The following is a 23,652-nucleotide window of genomic DNA, read 5'->3' on the forward strand; positions in this document are numbered from 1 at the left end:
ATAACACATTGTGTGTTGTCCTTAACTATAGACACACAGATGTGTTAAGAAAATAACACATTGTGTGTTGTCCTTAACTAGACACACAGATGTGTTAAGAAATAACACATTGTGTGTTGTCCTTAACTAGACACACAGATGTGTTAAGAAATAACACATTGTGTGTTGTCCTTAACTAGACACACAGATGTGTTAAGAAATAACACATTGTGTGTTGTCCTTAACTATAGACACACAGATGTGTTAAGAAAATAACACATTGTGTGTTGTCCTTAACTAGACATACAGATGTGTTAAGAAATAACACATTGTGTGTTGTCCTTAACTAGACACACAGATGTGTTAAGAAATAACACATTGTGTGTTGTCCTTAACTAGACATACAGATGTGTTAAGAAATAACACATTGTGTGTTGTCCTTAACTAGACACACAGATGTGTTAAGAAATAACACATTGTGTGTTGTCCTTAACTAGACACACAGATGTGTTAAGAAAATAACACATTGTGTGTTGTCCTTAACTAGACACACAGATGTGTTAAGAAAATAACACATTGTGTGTTGTCCTTAACTAGACACACAGATGTGTTAAGAAATAACACATTGTGTGTTGTCCTTAACTAGACACACAGATGTGTTAAGAAATAACACATTGTGTGTTGTCCTTAACTAGACACACAGATGTGTTAAGAAAATAACACATTGTGTGTTGTCCTTAACTAGACACACAGATGTGTTAAGAAATAACACATTGTGTGTTGTCCTTAACTAGACACACAGATGTGTTAAGAAAATAACCAGGGATGCACCGAAAGGGAAATTCTTGGCCGAAACCGAATACCGAATATAGGAAACAGTTGGCCGAAAACCGAATACCGAATAGCCGAATACATCTTCGTTGTAAAGCTACCTGATTATGGCAAAAGACATGATTATGGATTTTCATAATCGATTCATCAGGCGATTATTTAAACGATTAATCGGATTATGGCACCTTTTTGCAATTACCTTTAAAAAAATGCTTCAAGTTATTGTAGGCATGTTGTAACTAACAATAAAAATGAATACTCCTTCAAAATTAATATTTTACCCCCTTTTTAATACAATTTGATTTCATTGCCATTCCTTGTACTTGTAATGATACTGTAATCTGTAATGTTGACTGTGTATAGCTGACTGTCTTTCTTCCCATTTCTATCTCTGGGACCCCAATTTATTTTTATTTCTATTGTAAAAATCAATGTAAATTTTGAGAGTGTATTTGGTTCCATTTTTGCACTCTGTTACAGACCGGCCCCACTTGGTTTACTTCTTAACTATCTATAATTTAGCTGGAACTCCCACTGAGAACCACTGTCCTACACAGTGTGTGGGCAGGCACGCACACACACACACACACACACACACACAATAGCATGCTAGCTGATAGGGGAAAACGTTCTTATTTAGCAGCCATATTAGCATGTTCTCTAGGCTCTAGTATCACATATTGCCAAAGTTAAACAGCACTGAACAACTGATCATTGTTAAGCAAAACGTTCACGGACGTTCTGCTTCTGCCCTGCCTGTGCCCACTTCAATGCGCTGCTGAGATTACACACAGGTGGAAGAAATTTGAGGAGCTAACGAGCAAGCTACTGCTAGTGTTCGTCATAGCCTGCCTGCAAGCTCACAGATTCAGACATTGGGGAGCATTTTTTGTCATACGACAAAATAATAGACAGTGGCGGTGCTCACAAATACCATGTTTTGGGACCTGTTTTGGGCATTTTGCAACCTGTTGATGAGCTCGCAGATTTCGCGGCGCGCATCGCAGCCACAGCACAGAGCAACTTGACGCTCTGTGTGTGTGTGTGTGTGTGTGGGAGACTGAAGTTGGGAGAGAGAGAGAGGTAGATGCGGAGCGCTCTGGTTACGTTCAAGACAATCGCGTGTTGTGTTTATACCGACCCGGTGTTTTGACTATTCGGTGATATATTTTCGGCCTATTTGAGCCGAAACCGAATAGGCCGAAAATACATTTTTAGCCATTTTCGGCCGAATATTTTCGGTGGCCGAATTTTCGGTGCATCCCTAAAAATAACACATTGTGTGTTGTCCTTAACTAGACACACAGATGTGTTAAGAAATAACACATTGTGTGTTGTCCTTAACTAGACACACAGATGTGTTAAGAAATAACACATTGTGTGTTGTCCTTAACTAGACACACAGATGTGTTAAGAAATAACACATTGTGTGTTATTTTTGACTCATTCGTTCTGAGTGTGTAGCTAAACTACAAAGGTCTTAAAAGCATGTGGTTCTCAAACGTTTTCATATCAAAGGACCCCTAAATTAGCCTATTTGGCCGCGGACCCCCATCAGAAAAATACATAGGCTGTATGTATGTATATATAGCCTACATGCATTCATACATAAATGACAACAAATATTCAAAACATAAAAAAACAAATGCTGATATAATGACCCCACTTTTTGAGAACCCCTGCATTAGAAAGACCACGGACCCCCATAATGGGTTCATTTGGTTCCATTTGTACACTCAGAGTTTCAGCCACATAAGGGTCCATTTGGTTACCAACTCTCCATCATTTAGCTGCATGGGGACCACCTGGAACCCCCTCTTGGACCACTGGTGGTCCCCGGACTCCGTGGTGTATCCAGGAATTACCATTTGGGCAGGCAAGATGTGTTAATCGTCGTCTCCCCGCGCACAATCGTAGCACTAAATGTTTTCAAAGCCAGACAGTAGGATACAAAGAGATATACCTGCCAGACAGTAGGATACAGAGATATACCTGCCAGACAGTAGGATACAAAGAGATATACCTGCCAGACAGTAGGATACACAGAGATATACCTGCCAGACAGTAGGATACAAAGAGATATACCTGCCAGACAGTAGGATACAAAGAGATATACCTGCCAGACAGTAGGATACAAAGAGATATACCTGCCAGACAGTAGGATACAAAGAGATATACCTGCCAGACAGTAGGATACAGAGATATACCTGCCAGACAGTAGGATACAAAGAGATATACCTGCCAGACAGTAGGATACAGAGATATACCTGCCAGACAGTAGGATACAAAGAGATATACCTGCCAGACAGTAGGATACAGAGATATACCTGCCAGACAGTAGGATACAAAGAGATATACCTGCCAGACAGTAGGATACAAAGAGATATACCTGCCAGACAGTAGGATACAGAGATATACCTGCCAGACAGTAGGATACAAAGAGATATACCTGCCAGACAGTAGGATACAAAGAGATATACCTGCCAGACAGTAGGATACAAAGAGATATACCTGCCAGACAGTAGGATACAGAGATATACCTGCCAGACAGTAGGATACAGAGATATACCTGCCAGACAGTAGGATACAGAGATATACCTGCCAGACAGTAGGATACAGAGATATACCTGCCAGACAGTAGGATACAGAGATATACCTGCCAGACAGTAGGATACAAAGAGATATACCTGCCAGACAGTAGGATACAGAGATATACCTGCCAGACAGTAGGATACAGAGATATACCTGCCAGACAGTAGGATACAAAGAGATATACCTGCCAGACAGTAGGATACAAAGAGATATACCTGCCAGACAGTAGGATACAGAGATATACCTGCCAGACAGTAGGATACAGAGATATACCTGCCAGACAGTAGGATACAAAGAGATATACCTGCCAGACGAGTAGTAAACGGCAGGAGTAGAAACCTGCCTTGACATAATCGATGGGGAATCCAAGCTAAACCACAGATTTGCTATTCTTGGAAAGTTAACTTAAAGGACCACTTTTCAACCTCACTAATATTCATGATAAAATACCACTATTTTTTTCTACTCAGTCTGTGTCTCATAGGAGGGCTGTGTGCAGTTCAGAAACCTGTCCACCAGTGACATCATCGTTAGATAGATTTTCCTTTTTAAACAACATTTTTTTTCTTTTTTAAAACATATTTAGATTTTTTATTAAAGTGAGAACAATGGCTTCCATTTTCGCATTGCAACTTTTCAGGAATAGAAAGCCTGCAGTTTCTATTAGCCATGATTCCCCATCGATGATGTCACTGGTGGACGGGTCATAGTATCTTGAATAGTTTTAATTCAGTTTTAGTCACATTTTAGTCACCTGGAATGTCTTAGTGTTAGTCTAGTTTTAGGACTAAATCTACAGTTGATTTAGTCGACTAAAATGTATTTTGGCGGAACACACAAAGCCAGTCGTCATTCAGAATTTACACTTGTGTGAGTGGTACCTTTGGGGGGGGCACCCAGTACACACACACACACACACACACACACACACACACACACACACACACACACACACACACACACACACACACAAAGCCAGCCGTTGGAGGAAAAAGTATCAGTAATTTGAAATGGCAAATCCTGCCGATGATGTCACTGGTAGGCAGGTTTCTGAACTGTCCACAGCCCTCCTCTGAGACACAGAGAGAGTACCAATGATATGAAGATAGGTTTAAAATGAGTGAAGTAGTCCTTTAATGATCTCATAATAATCTCTCCAGGTTGGACCAGTCCTGTAAAGGTGAATCCAAAGTCACACCGGATGCCACACCTCAGTCCAACCATTAAGTTACAACGTCTTTTCCTGGAAGACGACACCGGAGCTCAGGTAGGTGATGACAACCTTTTAACAGTTAAATCCGCCAGCATTTATTGATAAATTGTGATATAATTCACGGCAGCATTTTCCCCAAATGAAACGCTGACTATTTACTTTTGAAGGATTCCGGGTGTTTGGATCTCAGGGAGAGGGCAGACTATTCCATGGCAGTGCGTCGCCTCATCTACACCTCTATGGCTCAGAGGTCAGTGCACGCTGCGCTCCATCCTCCCTCAAACATAACACTGGTCTGTCATTGTTCCACGCTGCGCACCATCCTCCCTCAAACATAACACTGGTCTGTCATTGTTCCACCATCCTCCCTCAAACATAACACTGGTCTGTCATTGTTCCACCATCCTCCCTCAAACATAACACTGGTCTGTCATTGTTCCACCATCCTCCCTCAAACATAACACTGGTCTGTCATTGTTCCACCATCCTCCCTCAAACATAACACTGGTCTGTCATTGTTCCACCATCCTCCCTCAAACATAACACTGGTCTGTCATTGTTCCACCATCCTCCCTCAAACATAACACTGGTCTGTCATTGTTCCACCATCCTCCCTCAAACATAACACTGGTCTGTCATTGTTCCACGCTGCGCTCCATCCTCCCTCAAACATAACACTGGTCTGTCATTGTTCCAGTCAGAAACGAATAGTTTTCATAATCCTCATGGGGGCCCGTGCCTGGTTTAGCCAGGGGAGGGCGGTGTTGGACAGTGTCTTGACTGTCTTCAGTGTGGTTGGGTGAAATTCCCCGAAAATCCTCATGGGGGCCCTGGCCCTCCGGCCCCCACAGACTCTACATCACTGCTTCCAGTGGTCCCCCAACAGTGGTTTTCTTACTGGTACCACAGCGTTTTAATGACGTCACGGGCACGCACATGAATGCACGTGCACGTGCATGCATGTGCGTGCACATGCACATCGCGGCATGCACACAGAACAGCTGTTAGCCTAAGCCTATTGTTAAATTGTGTGTGAGACTTTAAGATACAAACACAAAAGTAGACTTAAAATAGTCAGACAAACATCTTTACTGCACACTAGCGAAACTACAAAGTTTGCTTTGGACGAATTAATCTGTTCTGGACTCTGGAGGAGGCATTCTTCTTGTGTGCAGAACACCTCACAGCAGCAGCAGTAGCCTACTGGAGCCATAGCCTACTGTGTGCAGAACACCTCACAGCAGCAGCAGTAGCCTACTGGAGCCATAGCCTACTGTGTGCAGAACACCTCACAGCAGCAGCAGTAGCCTACTGGAGCCATAGCCTACTGTGTTCATGCATTTACCGTATAGGCTACTGGAGCTACTGGGGCAGTTCTTATGCCTTTGCATTAAAAAGTCTGATGGCAGTTGGCATGAAAGATGCCAACTGCCATCAGACTTTTTAATGCACTGTACACCTGTGCATCCCCGGTAGTACTGTATAACCCTCCCCCCCAGCTGTGGTCAAGCTCAAATGTGGGAGTGTTCTATTTTAGTATGTAAGACGGCAGCTATAACTACCAACAATGATGTCATATATTCATCATTAATTATGTTGGTGCTGTGTTGTTTGTTGTTTGTTGTTTCGTTGGAACCAACGTTAATGGGCTTGATTTTGTGCCCCTTCATCGATGTTCTATGAGGAGGCTGAATGATTCTCCATGAAACTATGTACTGTATGTACATGAACATAACACACCTCGGGGAAGGAACTTATGGAAGACCTTTACAGTGAATCAAAACAAAGCATTGCATCAGAAAACATTTTATAAATACCGGTGATTCAAAACAAAAGGCTGCTTTGCCGGGTAGCTAAATCATTAAATTATTCAAATCCACACTTACAACAGAGGTTACAGTGGCTGTATTTCACCTTGGCAAAGACGGGTTAATACCTGATACTGTATTTCACCTTGGCAAAGACAGGTTAATACCTGATACTGTATTTCACCTTGGCAAAGACAGGTTAATACCTGATACTGTATTTCACCTTGGCAAAGACAGGTTAATACCTGATACTGTGCAGTTTATTTCACTGTGGCAAAGACAGGTTAATACCTGATACTGTGCAGTTTATTTCACTGTGGCAAAGACGGGTTAATACCTGATACTGTGCACTTTGGGACGAGTAGGGAAACTACAATTGCGCTTCAACCTTTATCCCATTCTGGACGGGAACACCTTTTGGTTTTTTTAAGCATTATGTTATACTTTAGCTATTGAAAAATAGCAGAGCTTGTAGATCTGCTACTTTTGAAAAATCGTGAAAATGTGGTGCCAAAACTATGAAAATATATCAAATATCAAATCTTTGCTTCTGGGTGGGGTCCCTGGAACAATGGATAGGGGTCGGCAGACAATTACATATCATTTTTGGGGGTCCTTGACATTAAATAGGCTGAGCACCACTTACAGAAACATGGGGTTTTTCAGAAAACTGTCAAGATGTAGAAGACATTTGTAGAATCGTCCTCACGTCTAAAAGGGTTATTATGTCTCTGCAGGTGACAGACGTGGCCAGACAGACAGATAGTTTTTGGTTGGGTTGACCGTCCCATTCTCTGGAACACATTGAGGGGATTTCTTCAACATGTGGAACAAAAACATCCACTTGGACTCAAGCATGACCTCACAAAACATATTTCTGGCCACAAATGAAGTAATTCATATATGCTAATTATGACAAATATTTCACACAAAATGTCTAATAGGATAAAAAATTATGAAGCAGATTGTTAATTGTTAATCGACCTTTTGGATATAAAATGTCGATTAACAATTAACTCACTGACAACAATGTCCTGCAAAAACACTTTTCTGGAACAGTGCGTCCCTATCCTGGGCACGTCGTTAATAAGTGAACATTCATATTTTTTATAGTGAAGAGATTTGGTGTTGAGGGAAAATGTGGGAATGTCGTAAAAGTGACTATTTTCACGATACTACTGTATTTGAAATAAAATAAAAGTGGATAATTATGGAGTCAAAAGTATAGTACGGTAGGATCTGTCTTTCAACTTAAAAATGAAAGTCATAAATAACCCAAAATATGGCACAGTTAAGAAGCAGGAGTTAAACTATTAACCCATTTTGGACTGAGGCCGATTTTAAAACCCCTGACCTAAGCTTTCTGAAAAACTTAACAAATATTTATATAGCAGCATCAAAGTTTTTTTTATTTTTGAATACTGTACATACTGTAGAGAACCCCAAGAGGGGATCCTGTCCAGAAGGGTTAGAACACCAAAAGGGGTTCCCGCCCAGAATGGGTTGTGTCAGTGAGGTCAGATGTAGAGTTGCTGGCCGGGTTCCATATAAGCAAATCTAGGTGATGATCCAGTCTTCTCCATGTATGGCTATCCAGGGTTTGATGAGGTCAGTGTCGTGATCTTCATATAATGGAGACGACCATATATGGAGCGTGTCACGAGGCGTGACGGACTTCATAGTAAACTGCGACCTATGGTTGCAATCAAACACAGAGTGAGAAAGAAACACAATAATTTTGGACAACAATGGATGTAAACAGCTACTGGTTGGCAGACACATATAACTGTGATGCGGTATTTCTAATGACTTTATACGCTATTTCATTTTAATCATCTTTTTTATGTATTTATTTTATTTTTTATTTCTCCTCAAATGGATTGTATGCATTTCAGTCAGATAGATTCACTCACAAATAGATTTAACCAATATTTATTATAGAATCAGAATACAAGTGTGCATATAAAATATTATCTTGGCGATCGGCTCTGTTGCAATTTTCTCCCTGCTCGGCACAATTAAACACCATCATTAAACATTAAGAGCAGGGAGATATAGATATACAATAACAACTAACAGAAATAACAGAGCCCACCGGTGGCGCTGGGGTGGTGGTTAGGAGCAAACAGAACTAATAACAGAGCCCACCGGTGTTGCTGGGGTGGTGGTAGGAGCAAACAGAACTAATAACAGCCCACCGGTGGTGCTGGGGTGGTGGTAGGAGCAAACATAACTAATAACAGCCCACCGGTGGTGCTGGGGTGGCGGTGGGAGCAAACATCACACAACCAGGAACCATAAGAAGGAAGGATGCATGCAGTTTAGGTGAGCTTAAATACCCCGCCCAATTGGTCAGCTGACTGCCACATCAGCGAATGACATGTGGGTCTTGCACACACTGAATACACCCACATAGTAATGCAGCATATTAACCCCTCGAATTAATTTATCCCTTGAGCACAGCATGAACCCGCTCGAGTATATCTGACTGAACTAACTCCGCAAGCTACGGCTTTTTAAGACTTATATACAGCATTTTCAATTGCCTTCATTTCCACAAATTTTGCCTCGCCTCTCTGCTTTGAACTTGCAGGAGTTATGAGGTCGTTGGCTGGGATTCAAAGTTACCGCCGCGCTTCAAGCCGCCGTCGACGACCCTGGAGAACATGGCCGACCCCGTGAGTCAGCACGTCTCCTGGAGGCGTTACCACAGTCGACCTCAGCTCTGGCAGGTGAGCAGTGGTGTTTTTGGCAGCACCATTTTGATTTTAGTTTTAGTCAAAGTCTCTTGAATAAGTTTTCTTTTAGTTTTAGTCACATTCTAGTCACCTGGAAGTGTTAGTCTAGTTTTAGTCGACTAAATATCAAGATTTTAGTCGACTAAATCTACAGTTTATTTAGTCGACTAAAATGTATTTCGGCGGGCCTTGATGGCATCATAATGGCTGATTTTACACTTGCTGTTGGATGACTACAGCACTACACAACACTACAGGTGAGCTATCATGTCATGACATCACAGACACAGCCCTGTATGATGTTGATGACATCACAGACACAGCCCTGTATGATGTTGATGACATCACAGACACAGCCCTGTATGATGTTGATGACATCACAGTCACAGCCCTGTATGATGTTGATGACATCACAGACAGCCCTGTATGATGTTGATGACATCACAGTCACAGCCCTGTATGATGTTGATGACATCACAGACACAGCCCTGTATGATGTTGATGACATCACAGACACAGACCTGTATGATGTTGATGACATCACAGTCACAGCCCTGTATGATGTTGATGACATCACAGACACAGCCCTGTATGATGTTGATGACATCACAGACACAGACCTGTATGATGTTGATGACATCACAGACACAGACCTGTATGATGTTGATGACATCACAGACACAGCCCTGTATGATGTTGATGACATCACAGACACAGACCTGTATGATGTTGATGACATCACAGACACAGACCTGTATGATGTTGATGACATCACAGACACAGCCCTGTATGATGTTGATGACATCACAGACAGCCCTGTATGATGTTGATGACATCACAGACAGCCCTGTATGATGTTGATGACATCACAACCTAAGGCAGAGACGCTATTGGCGGGAAGTGTCGGTCCGGAACGTCCGACAAAATGTATTTCCCCCGGATACGATATTATTCCGACCAATCACAACACTTGTTTCATTCACGGAGAATGTAAACTGATTTGTAAAGCGTCATTTCCTTGAGCGGTACTTCCGCCAAAATCCCACGACTTCAGCCCAAAACAAATGATAGCCTCTGTCAGTCTGTCTACAGCTTAGGTCTTGCCCAGCGTGCTATTGACTTGGACTGTGTTTTCAATAGAGATTCACTGCAAGTACCACAGAGAGAACGTGTGTGTGTGTGTGTGTGTGTGTGTGTGTGTGTGTGTGTGTGTGTGTGTGTGTGTGTGTGTGTGTGTGTGTGTGTGTGTGTGTGTGTGTGTGTGTGTGTGTGTGTGTGTGTGTGTGTGTGTGTGTGTGTGTGTGTGTGTGTGTGTGTGTGTGTGTGTGTGTGCGTGCGTGCGGGGACGTGCATGAGACTTGGGAGTGGGCTCCAATGGGAAAATGAGAGGCAACTAAATTAACGTTGTTCTTGCTTTTTACGTTTTGAGGAAGATGTCTAACATAATAATCCTAAATGAATGTCTCCCTGTCGTCCTGAGGAAGATGTCTAACATAATAATCCTAAATGAATGTTTCCCTGTCATCCTGTGAAGATGTCTAACATAATAATCCTAAATGAATGTTTCCCTGTCATCCTGAGGAAGATGTCTAACATAATAATCCTAAATGAATGTCTCCCTGTCATCCTGTGAAGATGTCTAACATAATAATCCTAAATGAACGTTTCCCTGTCATCCTGAGGAAGATGTCTAACATAATAATCCTAAATGAATGTCTCCCTGTCATCCTGTGAAGATGTCTAACATAATAATCCTAAATGAACGTTTCCCTGTCATCCTGAGGAAGATGTCTAACATAATAATCCTAAATGAATGTCTCCCTGTCATCCTGAGGAAGATGTCTAACATAATAATCCTAAATGAATGTCTCCCTGTCGTCCTGAGGAAGATGTCTAACATAATAATCCTAAATGAATGTCTCCCTGTCATCCTGAGGAAGATGTCTAACATAATAATCCTAAATGAATGTCTCCCTGTCATCCTGAGGAAGATGTCTAACATAATAATCCTAAATGAACGTCTCCCTGTCATCCTGAGGAAGATGTCTAACATAATAATCCTAAATGAATGTCTCCCTGTCATCCTGTGGAAGATGTCTAACATAATAATCCTAAATGAATGTCTCCCTGTCGTCCTGAGGAAGATGTCTAACATAATAATCCTAAATGAACGTCTCCCTGTCATCCTGAGGAAGATGTCTAACATAATAATCCTAAATGAATGTCTCCCTGTCATCCTGAGGAAGATGTCTAACATAATAATCCTAAATGAACGTCTCCCTGTCGTCCTGAGGAAGATGTCTAACATAATAATCCTAAATGAATGTCTCCCTGTCGTCCTGAGGAAGATGTCTAACATAATAATCCTAAATGAGTGGGCGGCTGTGGCTCAGGAGGTAGAGCAGGTCGTCCAATGATCCCTGGGTCGGCGGTTCGAATCCCGGCTCCTCCTGTCCACATGTCGAAGTGTCCTTGGGCAAGACACTGAACCCTACATTGCCTCCAATGAGTCGGTCGGTGTGAGCTCGCCACCATTGGTGTGTGAATGTGGGAAGTGAGGACGCTGGCGTCGACTGTTCGCCGCTTCACCTCCCAATGTATGAATGAATGAACCATTGTAAAGCGCTTTGAGCACTTGGGAAAAGCGCTATAAAAATGCAATTCATTAAAATGAATGTCTCCCTGTCATCCTGTGGAAGATGTCTAACATAATAATCCTAAATGAATGTCTCCCTGTCATCCTGTGGAAGATGTCTAACATAATCATCCTAAATGAATGTCTCCCTGTCATCCTGTGGAAGATGTCTAACATAATAATCCTAAATGAATGTCTCCCTGTCATCCTGTGGAAGATGTCTAACATAATAATCCTAAATGAACGTCTCCCTGTCATCCTGTGGAAGATGTCTAACATAATAATCCTAAATGAATGTTTCCCTGTCATCCTGTGGAAGCAGGCGGTTGGATCCCAGTGGAGCAGACAGCAGCCCAGAGCCAGGGAGGATGCCAAGAAGCCCGTATCATAGTAGGCTTTTCTGCTGTTCGCCCTTTCATGTGGCAATAACGCTTGTTTGAATCCCCTGCTGTGTAGTCTAAATCAGTGGTTCTCAACCAGTGGTCCGAGGACCACCAGTGGTCCTTCATAGGGTACCAGGTGGTCCCCAGTTAAATGACAGGATTATAGGTTGTCCATCCATCCATCCATCTTCAACCGCTTATCCGTAGTCAGGTCGCGGGGGCAACAGCTCCACCAGAGTGCTCCAGACTTCCCTCTCCAGAGCAACATTATAGGTTGTGTGATCACATACGTATAACAGGCGATATCTGGCATTAAGCTACTGAATTGGAGGAGTTATCATCCCAAAATATAAACTAGAGACATGTAGGAATACAAAAACTTTACCGTCACCTTCGGTGGTACCAAGATCTGGCTCAGCCCCGGGACTCATATAGAGCTTTAACCCTCGAGAGTTTAAAATGATTCATTTTACGTTCTCAAGAGTTAAATTATTGTAAATAATCTGCATCACGCTGTACTTAAACCAGAAGTCTACACAATTGAAGAGAATGTAGAAGAATTGTTCTTTTGATCAACGTATCTCTCTTGGTACCAACATCAATACAGCTGGAATTGTGGACAAAATATTATCCAACGATAACGAAATATTCTTTAGTTTTCCAAGTCCAAAAGTTATTCTGACCCCTCCTCGAAAAGGCCTAGATGTCCTGATCCCTTATCCGTCATTTATACATTATGGATGCTTAGTGTGGACTTAGAGTAGACTGTTCAAATGGTGGTCCGTGACTCAAATGCTGAATAAATAATATAGAAGAAAAGGTTGAAAAGGTTGAAATACACTGTTCTAAAACAACTAACAACTTATGCTGTGTTTCAGCTGCAGTCCATGTCCCAAAGCTGGCCAAATACCTCTGTACTGGTAAGTGCAACAGTCAAGTCCTCCGTCTTCGTCTGAGTGTACAAGTGGAAGGGTCCACTATTGTTTCCATGTGTTGGATTTTTACTGTTCAGTTCATATCAAATTTGATATGTTTTGACGAGAATATCCTGCAAGATGTGTTACGGTTGACACGTTTTGTGTGTGTGGTGGGGGGGGGGGGGGGGGGGTGACCAGATTCAAACTGTTCATTTGAGGGACAGAAGTATGGCTTGTGTGGGAAAAGTGGGATGATTGGGGGGAACCCGTCCCTCCAATCCCACTTGTCCCACACAAGCCATACTGGAGTACCGGGTTAGCAACTTACTACTTGAGTTGCTATGAAATGCCTTGATGTCATATTCAACCATAGGCCTATTGGCTATCATTTATAAACTCCTCTGGTGTCTCACATTTTGTTTTAAAATCATGCTTTATGTTTACTTTTATGCTGTTTTAACAGGCTTAAAAAAATGTACATCTTGCAGGAAGAGACAATGAGAGAGAGAGCTTTACAACAGAAGGCTGACTATTAGGGGAGTGAGTGGGTGATCGAGTGAGAGGGTGTGTTTTTGGACACCTGTGGGTGATGGAGTGAGTGGGTGTGTTTTTGGACACCTGTGGGTGATGGAGTGGGTGGGTGTGTTTGAGGACACCTGTGGGTGATGGAGTGTATGGAGAATCGGGATGACTGGAAACGACGATGGAGGGCTCGTCTGAGGACGACCTAGAGAGAGAGAGAGTGAGAGGGTGTGTTTGAGGACACCTGTGGGTGATGGAGTGGGTGGGTGTGTTTGAGGATACCTGTGGGTGATGGAGTGGGTGGGTGTGTTTGAGGACACCTGTGTATCCTGTGATAGATGTTTGTTTTGTGTTGCAGTGGCACCATCGGATCAGTGAACATGGACATTGTTTTGTGTTGCAGCGGTACCATCGGATCAGTGAACATGGACAGTATAGATAACTCACAGGAAGACTTTCAGCCTCTGACCATGTTGAGGAACTCCCTGCCTCCGTACACCCCCACTGCACAGTAAGGCCTCACTCACACCCTCCGTACACCCCCACTGCACAGTAAGGCCTCACTCACACCCCCACTGCACAGTAAGGCCTCACTCACACCCTCAGATTGATGTATGAGACGTGTTTACTGACGCAAGCTCGCAATTAATTTCCAATGGGAGTCACATATGGTTTGACACAACATTTTTGTTGTATGAGGGGGAGGGGGGGGGGGCAGTCGAAAACACAGACGAAAGCCGTACAACACAAATGTTGTGTCAAACCATGTGACTTCCATTGGAAATAATAATAATAAACTTTATTTGTATAGCACCTTTCATGACATGAAATGCAGCTCAAAGTGCTTTACAGAGCAATGGAGAATAAAAGAAAAGCAAGGCAACGACATTAAAAAACAAGCAGTAATGCAGTACAGTGAGGAACAAAAAATTAAAAATAAAAGATCAATTAAAGGCAATGTTGTAGAAGTGGGTCTTGAGCTGTCTACAGAGGCTGCCTGACGAAGGTACAGTGGGAGCTTGTTCCATGCCGACGGCCCGTAGAAATGCATTGGGGCGGCCATGACACTTACCCTTTGTTTACATCTAGCATCCAACAATGTTGTATGCTCGATGTGAAGGTGTGAGTGAGGCCTTAGAGGCACCGTCCGTCACACAGTGGTGTAAACCAGTGGTTCCCAAAACGTTTTCATGTCAAGGACCCCCACATTGACACTAATTACCCCTCGGGGCCCCCATGTGAAAAGACATGCCAGGGACCCCCATAAGAGAAGATTGTCACGGCTCTAGCAGTGATTCTCAACCCGATTCATTTCAAGGACCCCCAGTTTGATATGCATTAAGCTACGGACCTCAATTTAATGGCATTTCTATCTCTGAGACCCCCAATTCGGTTCCGAACTATCATTTAGCTGGGGACCCCCTGGAACTCCCTCAAGGACCCCTGGGGGTCCCCGGACCCCACTTTGGGAACCACTGTTCAGTAATTAGTTACATGCTTTTACCCTGTAAATCGTACAGTACTTTACTTGAGTATTTCCAATATGTTTACTTGTACTCCACTAAATCTCAGGCAAATATTGCACTCCACTACATTTATTTGAAAACTGTATTTACTAGTTACTTACTGATTATTATTACAAAACATACATTAGCCAATTCAGCCGTATATACATTTTGGCCATTTGAAAATAGCCGATCTACAAGCTCACAATGCGTCAAAAGATTGAAATGGGACAGTATGCATATTGAGTACTTTCTAACATTTGGTACTTTAACCTATTCTGAACGGGAACCCATTTTGGTGTCAGCATCATGTCATGCTTTAGCTATTGAAAAATAGCAGATCTACAAGCTCATAGCGCGCCACCGAGTGGCGCGATATGAGCTTGTAGGTCTGCTATTTTTGAAAAATCGAAGAACGACTGACTTTTTTAATCTGATCTCAGGTCAGAATGGGTTAATCAGACCAGTGTGTGTCCAGTGGAAAACCTCGTATGAATCTGATCTCAGGTCAGAATGGGTCAGAAAGTACATTTTGATCCAATACTTTTATTCTTTTACTCAAGCACATTTTGAATTCCGGACTTTTACTTGTAACAGAGTAGTTCTAAATTGCAATATTGATACTGTATTTTCTACCACTGCACCTTTACCTTACCGGCCACAGGAAGACCCCATATGGCTTTCAATCACCTGTCATCTGTTATTCACTTAAGGCCAGCCCACACGCAACTCCTAGCCCTAGAATGTCTGTGATGTGACATACATTTCATGTATTTCACAATACACAGCCATAGATCGGTGCCATCCGCTCAGTTAGCAGTGGGACATGCGCGGCATAAATGTGGTCGGTGCTCCGTGTGTACTCACCCAAAACATCATTCCTAAGACTTGGAGTCACATTATGGTCCTCTAGTTTCATATCCATGTGAAAGTTCTGGCAGAAAATGTGTGTTTAGTCAAATATCTCCACTTTTCCCACGGGCTTCACGCGGACGACATTCTCTCCGGGCGGCGAGCTGGGCCCGGAATTACCGATGGACTGAATTGAACAAAACTTCCTTTGGGGAAACGCAAACGTCATCACAAATTGTCCAGTGAAGCACAAATGTATGGCATTATGGGGCACGCAATGTTTGGCAGGGGGTGTGATTAATTACCCAGCACCATTGGAAACGCACCTGTCAATTGTGTGCCCCAAACATTGGTGCTTCCCTGGTTAATTTGTGTTTAATTTTGTTTGTGGTGATCAGAGGAAGTTTTTGGTAAATTCAGTCCATCGGTAATTCCGGGCCCCTCGCCGCCCGGAGAGTATGTCGTCCGCGTGAAGCCTGTGGAAAAGTATAAGTAAGAGATACTTGACTAAACACACGTTTTCTGACAGAACTTTCACATGGATATGAAACTAGAGGACCATAATCTGACTCCAAGTACACACAAAGCATCGACCACAGTTATGCCGCGCATGTCCCGCTGCTAACTACGAGCGGATGGCACCGACCTATGGCTGTGTATTGTGAAATACATGAGATGTACAGTATGTCACATCACAGACATTCCTATGCCTATGCAACTCCTTGCAAGTTGCAGCACACTACTGTACTTGCAACACATGCAACCATTATCCCAAATTGCATTGGCAAGGAGTGGCATTGCTGTGGACTGGCCTTTAGATCACTGGTTCCGGGGGAACCCCAGGGGGTCCTTGAGGTGTTTCCAGGGGGTCTCCAGCAAATGTTGTTAATGCAGCATTGCAATCATTTTAAACCACTTTATCCATTTATATGTTGCCTATTCAAAAAATAGCAGCTCTACAAGCTCACGGCGCATTACTTTGTGCCATGTAATGTTATAATAATTATATACGTTTTTGGGGAAACTATTGTTTTGTTTGTAAATCTTATCTTCTGGGGGTCCCTTTTCCGATACATGTCAATTCGGGGGTCCTTGTTATGAAAAAGTTTGAGAAAACCATTCTCAAACATTCGGTTAGCAATTTATGTGTTTAGGACAGATTCCAAAACGGCGTGAGTTGCTGTCGGGCAGAAACCTCCTATCTCCATATTTCATCATGTAAATTAATTCTTTAGTTATACTACAGTGTCACACAATAGTAGCAAGAATATCTACAAGCTCACAACAGGTCCTGTTAGGTCTTGCGTTCTGCTAGTTTAGCTTTTTATTTTTAGGTGAAAGTTGGTTAAGTCTGTGGGTTTTATAAATGTCAAACCAACGAAAAGTATTAACAGGATTTCCCATTTACTGAAAAGTAACAGTTTTGGACATACAGGGTTTCCAGCCGGCAGCGAGACATTGACACTAATCATACCCAGTTGCCTCCTACAGTGTAAATATTGTGAAAACTCTCTCGTTCTCCTGCCAGCCGCTGCACCATCCCAGGGTACGCTGGCAAGGCAGCCTATGCTAATTCTGGTCCTAGCACTGAGAGCTCTCTGCCAACTCTCTCCATCACTGAGAGCTCTCTGCCAACTCTCTCCATCAGCGCACACTCGGCTGGGTGAGTCAGTGGCAACACAATCACACTTCAGTTCCAAAAACGCAAGATAATCAAGAGTTTAACCCATTCTGGGCGGGAACCCCTTTTGTTGTTCTTCAAAGCATTATGTTATACTTTAGCTATTGAAAAATATAGCAGATCTACAAGCTCACCGAGTGCCGCGCTATGAACTTGTAGGTCTGCTATTTTTGAAGTATCGTGAAAATGTGCCTCAAATCTTTGAATATATATTCTTTCAGAGTTTCAGTTTTAAACTCAAATCTTTGGGGTCCCTGGAACAACATATTTTCAGATGGGGGGGTCAGCGGCATATTACATTATAATTTTTGTGGTCCTTGACATGAAATATTGAGAACCACTGATATTGATACATGAGGTTTTTCAGAAAAAATTATATATTTTTTAATTTCGACATCGGGCCTAAATGGGTTAATTCCACAATAAGATAGCTATAATTTGCATATAGTTGCACCTGGTGTTACAAAACAACCAAATGAGAAAAAGAGAGAGAGATAAATTAATATAAAGTATAGTGTACTTGCAGCTAAAGGACTTAAGTACATTTCTAGCCTGGTTCCACTACACCATAGACCCCGCCCACTCCACTGAGTCAACTAGTAGATTTCAATTTACAATTTAGGCATTTAGCAGACGCCCTTAATCCAGAGCGACTTACAGTAAGCAAGAACAAAAAAACATGGTAATACATCAAATGCATCAAAATAGTCATCATGAATCATATGTAAGCTAACAGCGGAATATCTATATAATGAAACTATGCGTATACCTACACTAGAGAGTGCTATGTCTACATAAAATGCTAAATTACCTACGTCTATGCAACTGTACAGTAGGTCGCCGGGGCTCGGGCAAGTGCTACGGCAAGTGCTATGGGCTAAGATGGAGTCTGAAGAGGTGGGTTTTCAGACTACGGCGGGAGATTGGGAGTGAGTCTGCAGTTCTGACTGTGATGGGAAGTGCATTCCATAGTTTAGATTGGGAGTGAGTCTGCAGTTCTGACTGCAATGGGAAGTGCATTCCATAGTTTGAGCCAGACGGGAGAAGAGTTTGGGACGTGGTATGTGGAGCGTTTTTAGTGAAGGTTTTAAAGACCTGTATTTGTTTTTAGCAATGCTGAATAATGAGCTTGCATCATTGTTTGCTGCATGGGAAAGTTAACTTCTAAACCATTTCAAATAAACATTGCTCGAATGTTATTCTGCAACAATTATTGTGCCAATTAAGGTCATAAGTTACATGCTGATGCTACCATCAGACATGTTGCCAATTAATGTTACTATTAATTATTAATCATTCTAGAGAGTCACACTTTTCAATTATTTAATTAATAATAATAATAATAATAATAATAATAAAGACTGCACTGAGTGACACTGACAACACAGAAGTATGTATGTCTACTTTAACCCATTCTGGGCGGGAACCCCTTTTGGTGTTCATAGCATTATGTTATACTTTAGCTATTGAAAAATAGCAGATCTACAAGCTCACAGCGCGGCACCGAGTGGCGCGCTACGAGCTTGTAGGTCTGCTATTTTAGAAAGATCATGAATCATTGATTCTTTCAGAGCGACCCTTTTTAACTCAAATCTTTGCTTCTAGATGGTGGTCGCTGGAACAACATATTTTCAGATGGGGGGTCGGCGGCCAATTACATATCTTTTTGGGGGGGAACGATTGACATACTGTAGAAACATGGGGTTTTTCAGAAAACTGCCAGGACTTGGAAGACATTTGTAGAATTGTCCTGAGGTCTAAATGTGTTAATGCAGTGTTCTTGTAGCCATTATGAAACCATTATGAAGTACAGCTTCTGGGTATTTTTCTTTTTCACATAATGGATTATGTGATGTCTATGGAACCAAAATGTGTACAAAACACAGCACCCTTTAACATGGAATAATAGTTATACCCCTACAGGCCATTAGAGGGCGATCAAAGCACTCCATGAACATTCCGCCTGAGGGTGCATTAAGTGCTAGTCATGATCTTAGTTTGTTCGTTGCCTTCCCTACAAAAGATAACGATTGTACCATTCTTACAGAAACCTGTATTTTTTAATTGTGTGTGTGTGTGTGTGTGTGTGTGTGTGTGTGTGTGTGTGTGTGTGTGTGTGTGTGTGTGTGTGTGTGTGTGTGTGTGTGTGTGTGTGTGTGTGTGTGTGTGTGTGTGTGTGTGTGTGTGTGTGTGTGTGTGTGTGTGTGTGTGTGTGTGTCACAAAAAAGTAGTGAAAAAAACAGATCTACAAGCTCACAAGGGGTCGTGTGAGCTTGTAGGCCGGCTATTTTCACTATTTTTAAATGTGAAAATATGTTGTTCCAGGAACCCGAGCAAAGATTTGAGTTAAAAACGTACGCTCTGACAGAATATATATTCAAAGATTTGGACCACATTTTCACGATTTTTCAAAAATAGCTAAATCATAACATAATGCTTAAAACACCAAAAGGGGTTCCCGCCCAGAATGGATTAAAAAACTAAAAACATTAATACTGAATCTTTAACTATCTTCTCCATTCTGACATTATGAGTCATTCCTGATGACAACTTGAAAGTAACTTAATTATAACATGCGAGTCTCTGAAAATCAGGAATGCTTTTTATTATTGCAGTTCATATCGTATGATCAGTTCACCTTTCTATATATACGGAAGAGACACCACACCTCTGAACCTGGGGATCTGCAGATAGATAGATAGATAGATAGCAGTATGCAGAGCGGCTTCATTTCAAACGAAAGCACAAGTCAATACAAAAACTGTTACTTTGTGGACGATCCATGATTAAGCTGCAAGCACTAAGACTTGTTTACAACAGGGTCCACCTTGTTCAATTCATCAGAACATTTAAAGACGTACAAATATAGACACTACAAGAAAAAAAAACAGGAAATCATATAAAGAAAGTATAAAAAAACGGAAAAACATGTACAGTATGAGGAGAAAGGGGTGTAAATAGTGCATTTATATAGCGCCTTTTTCCAAGGCGCTTTACATAGATAGTGCATTACATTCACCCATTCACACACACATTCACACACCGATGGTGGCGGAAACCATACAAGGCACCAACCAGCACATCAGGAGCAATTAGGGGGTGCAGAGTCTTGCTCAAGGACACTTTGACACTAACTCTGGGGGAGCCCACAGGGTTCGAACAGGGAACCTTATGGTTACCATCCAGCCACCGTCTAAGCCACCCCCCCCCCCCCCCCTCCTCCACACACACACACACACATACACCCCCCCCCCCCCCCCTCCCCACACACGGGGGCTGGGGGACTCAGACTTAATTTACAGAGGCCAGTTTCAAATTGCAGCCGTCCGTATAGGTGCTCTTTGAGAGCGGTTTTGAAGAAGGAGGATGTGATTTGATCTTGAGGGGGAGAAATAAAACCTAAGAAAATGTCCCGCATGTTATCACAAGGAATATGAATGTAATCAACACAATAATTTACCCATGGGTTTTTGTGTCAAATGGATTGTGAAAAGTTGCTATACAGTTTGTGAATAAAGCAAACGAGGAACATCGTTCGCCCCCGTCCCCCCCAGCCCTGGGAGTTTTGGGTGTCTGTTGAGGATGTAAAAACCTGTTTCCTAACTGAGCCCCCAGTTGAGCGAAGTTTACCGGCTTTTGGAGCAGGCATAGATCCAGATGGTTGGATCCAGAGCATCTCGTGGTGACGGTGGTTTTTCACAACCCAGATCCATTTTCCTGGTGCCCAACAACCCCCCCAAAGATCTGTTTCCTCTGCTGATTAACCCATTTTGGGCGGGGGGGGGGACCCTTTTGATGTGTTAAGCATTATGTTGTACTTTAGCTGTTCAAAAAATAGCAGATCTGCTATTTCTTTTTGAAAAATAGTGAAAATGTGCCTGAAATCTTTCACAGCAAGTTTGTAACTCAAATCTTTGCTTCTGGTTGGCGGCCAATGTCATATATATTTGGAGTCCTTGACATGAATATGTTTGAGAATCACTGACATTTTAATTCAACATCAGGCCGAAATGGGTTAAGCTGGCCTCCCATAGTTTTCCCTCAAAACAGAAAAAAAAGAACAACAATGCAAGACAAGTACTCTCTGACTGATTTATTACCTTTCATGCAACTGTCAGATGTCCTCTGGAGTTTCACTAGCCACCACGTACTCTCTTCATGCTAGTTTAAGTACCGGTATTTATATACTTGGTTATGACCCCTGACCTGTGTGTGTGCGTGCGTGCGTGGGGGTGGGGACACACCAAATGTTGTCATTTGTACACACTCAGAGTCACAGGGGGGTCTTTGCTATTACAAAGGTCTGAGAGCCAGCCGTATTAATTAGACAATATCGTTGGGAACGTTTAGCTTTGTGGTGCATTCTGAAAAGCCTACTTAAGAGTTTAGCTTTGTGGTGCATTCTGAAAAGCCTACTTAAGAGTTTAGCTTTGTGGTGCATTCTGAAAAGCCTACTTAAAGTTTAGCTTTGTGGTGCATTCTGAAAAGCCTACTTAAGAGTTTCAATTTATTATAGATCGGTTTGTAAAATATACCGTTTTTTTGTTGTTGTTGTTTTTCGCAGGACCAACCAGGGCGTAAGAACTCCCGCTTTGGGCCATTCTGGCCACCTGTCCAGAATGGTCACCACGGTGACCCCACGGAACCCCTTCCTGAACCCCAGGAGAACAGTGGGTCCCGTCTAAACCTGAACCCCAGGAGAGCAGTGGGTCCGGTCTAAACCTGAACCCCAGGAGAACAGTGGCTCCCGTCGTCTAAATCACAAAACACAAGTGTGTGAATAATAGACAAAAGCATTTAACGCATTTAGACCTGAGGCTAAATCATGACAGTTTTCTATGTCAGTGGTTCTCAAACTATTTCATGTCAAGGACCCCGGAAATGATATGTATTCGGCCACCGACCCCCATCTGAAAATATGTTGTTCCAGGGAAGCAAAGATTTGATTTAAAAAACGTTCACTCTGAAATAATACGCATTCAGAGATTTGTGCCACATTTTCCACGATCTTTTAAAAATGGCAGATCTAGTGCCGCACTACGAGCTGGTACTGTAGATCTGCTATTTTTCAATAGCTAAAGTATAATAACATAATCCTTAAAACACCAAAAGGCGTTCCCGTGCAGACCGGGTTAAGAAAGTTTCAAGGTGTCAGCTTTCCTATTTAAGTCCATCCAATCTGTTTGTATGAATACATCTCTAATGATGTGATGTCAGTGAATGATTCTGACTGACTTGGAGAATAATGAGATGGTCCATTAGCATAATTTCCCTGATTTAGATGAGTGCTTCTCTAACTCTTGGTATAGTGATCGAGCTCTCCTTTTTGTCCTCTTAAATACTTTCTCCCTCTCTCTCTCTCCCTCCCCCCTCTCTCCCTCCCTCCCCCCCCCTCTCTCTCTCCCTCTCTCTCTCTCCCTCTCTCTCTCCCTCACCCCTCTCTCTCTCCCTCACCCCTCTCTCTCTCCCTCCCCCCCCTCTCTCTCTCTCACCCCCTATATCTCCCTCCCTCTCCCTCTCCTCCTCCTCTCACTAAGTCTGTCTCTCTCTCTCTCTCTCTCTCTCTCTCTCTCTCTCTCTCTCTCTCTCTCTCTCTCTCTCTCTGTATATATTGTGTGTGTGTGTGTGTGTGTGTGTGTGTGTGTGTGTGTGTGTGTGTGTGTGTGTGTGTGGAGGAAATGGTGAAGGGGAAGCACTGAAAGGTGATATCTTTTTACTTTTAGAATATCAACAATATATACCCGTTATTAGTTTTTTCTTTTCTTTAGCATTTTCACAATATCCGATTCCAGAGTTAATTTAGCCACTAAGTTGTATTACAATGAATTAAAGCTACAGTCTATAATGTTCATATCATATTGCATATCGGTATAATAAAAGTGAATTGATTGTTTCCTGTAAATTGAGATGACGATTCTGTCATCCTGTTTTGTCAGCTATAGGATTAGGCCTGCTCTTTTTACAGCTTCATACAGTATACTTAAAACAGGAAAGAG

At 42.4% G+C, this 23,652-nt stretch overlaps 2 protein-coding genes across 2 annotated transcripts in view; one reads left to right on the forward strand and one right to left on the reverse strand.

Annotated features, from left to right (window-relative positions):
- The window catches only part of fignl1 (fidgetin-like 1), a 189,583-nt gene that overhangs the window by 122,416 nt on the left and 43,515 nt on the right, over window positions 1-23,652 (reverse strand). The gene's annotated exons all lie outside the window — the stretch shown is intronic.
- Window positions 4,825-22,341, forward strand: spmip7 (sperm microtubule inner protein 7; the record flags this gene model as incomplete). Its single annotated transcript, XM_083775070.1, has 7 exons — window positions 4,825-4,865; window positions 9,017-9,155; window positions 12,119-12,186; window positions 13,058-13,099; window positions 14,022-14,129; window positions 17,504-17,638; window positions 22,221-22,341. 7 exons carry the CDS (start codon window positions 4,825-4,827, stop codon window positions 22,339-22,341), a joined length of 654 nt encoding a protein of 217 aa, XP_083631196.1.

This window comes from Protomyctophum parallelum (genome assembly GCF_964188405.1).
Source record: "Protomyctophum parallelum genome assembly, chromosome: 10".
In the NCBI taxonomy this organism is placed as follows: Eukaryota; Metazoa; Chordata; class Actinopteri; order Myctophiformes; family Myctophidae; genus Protomyctophum; species Protomyctophum parallelum.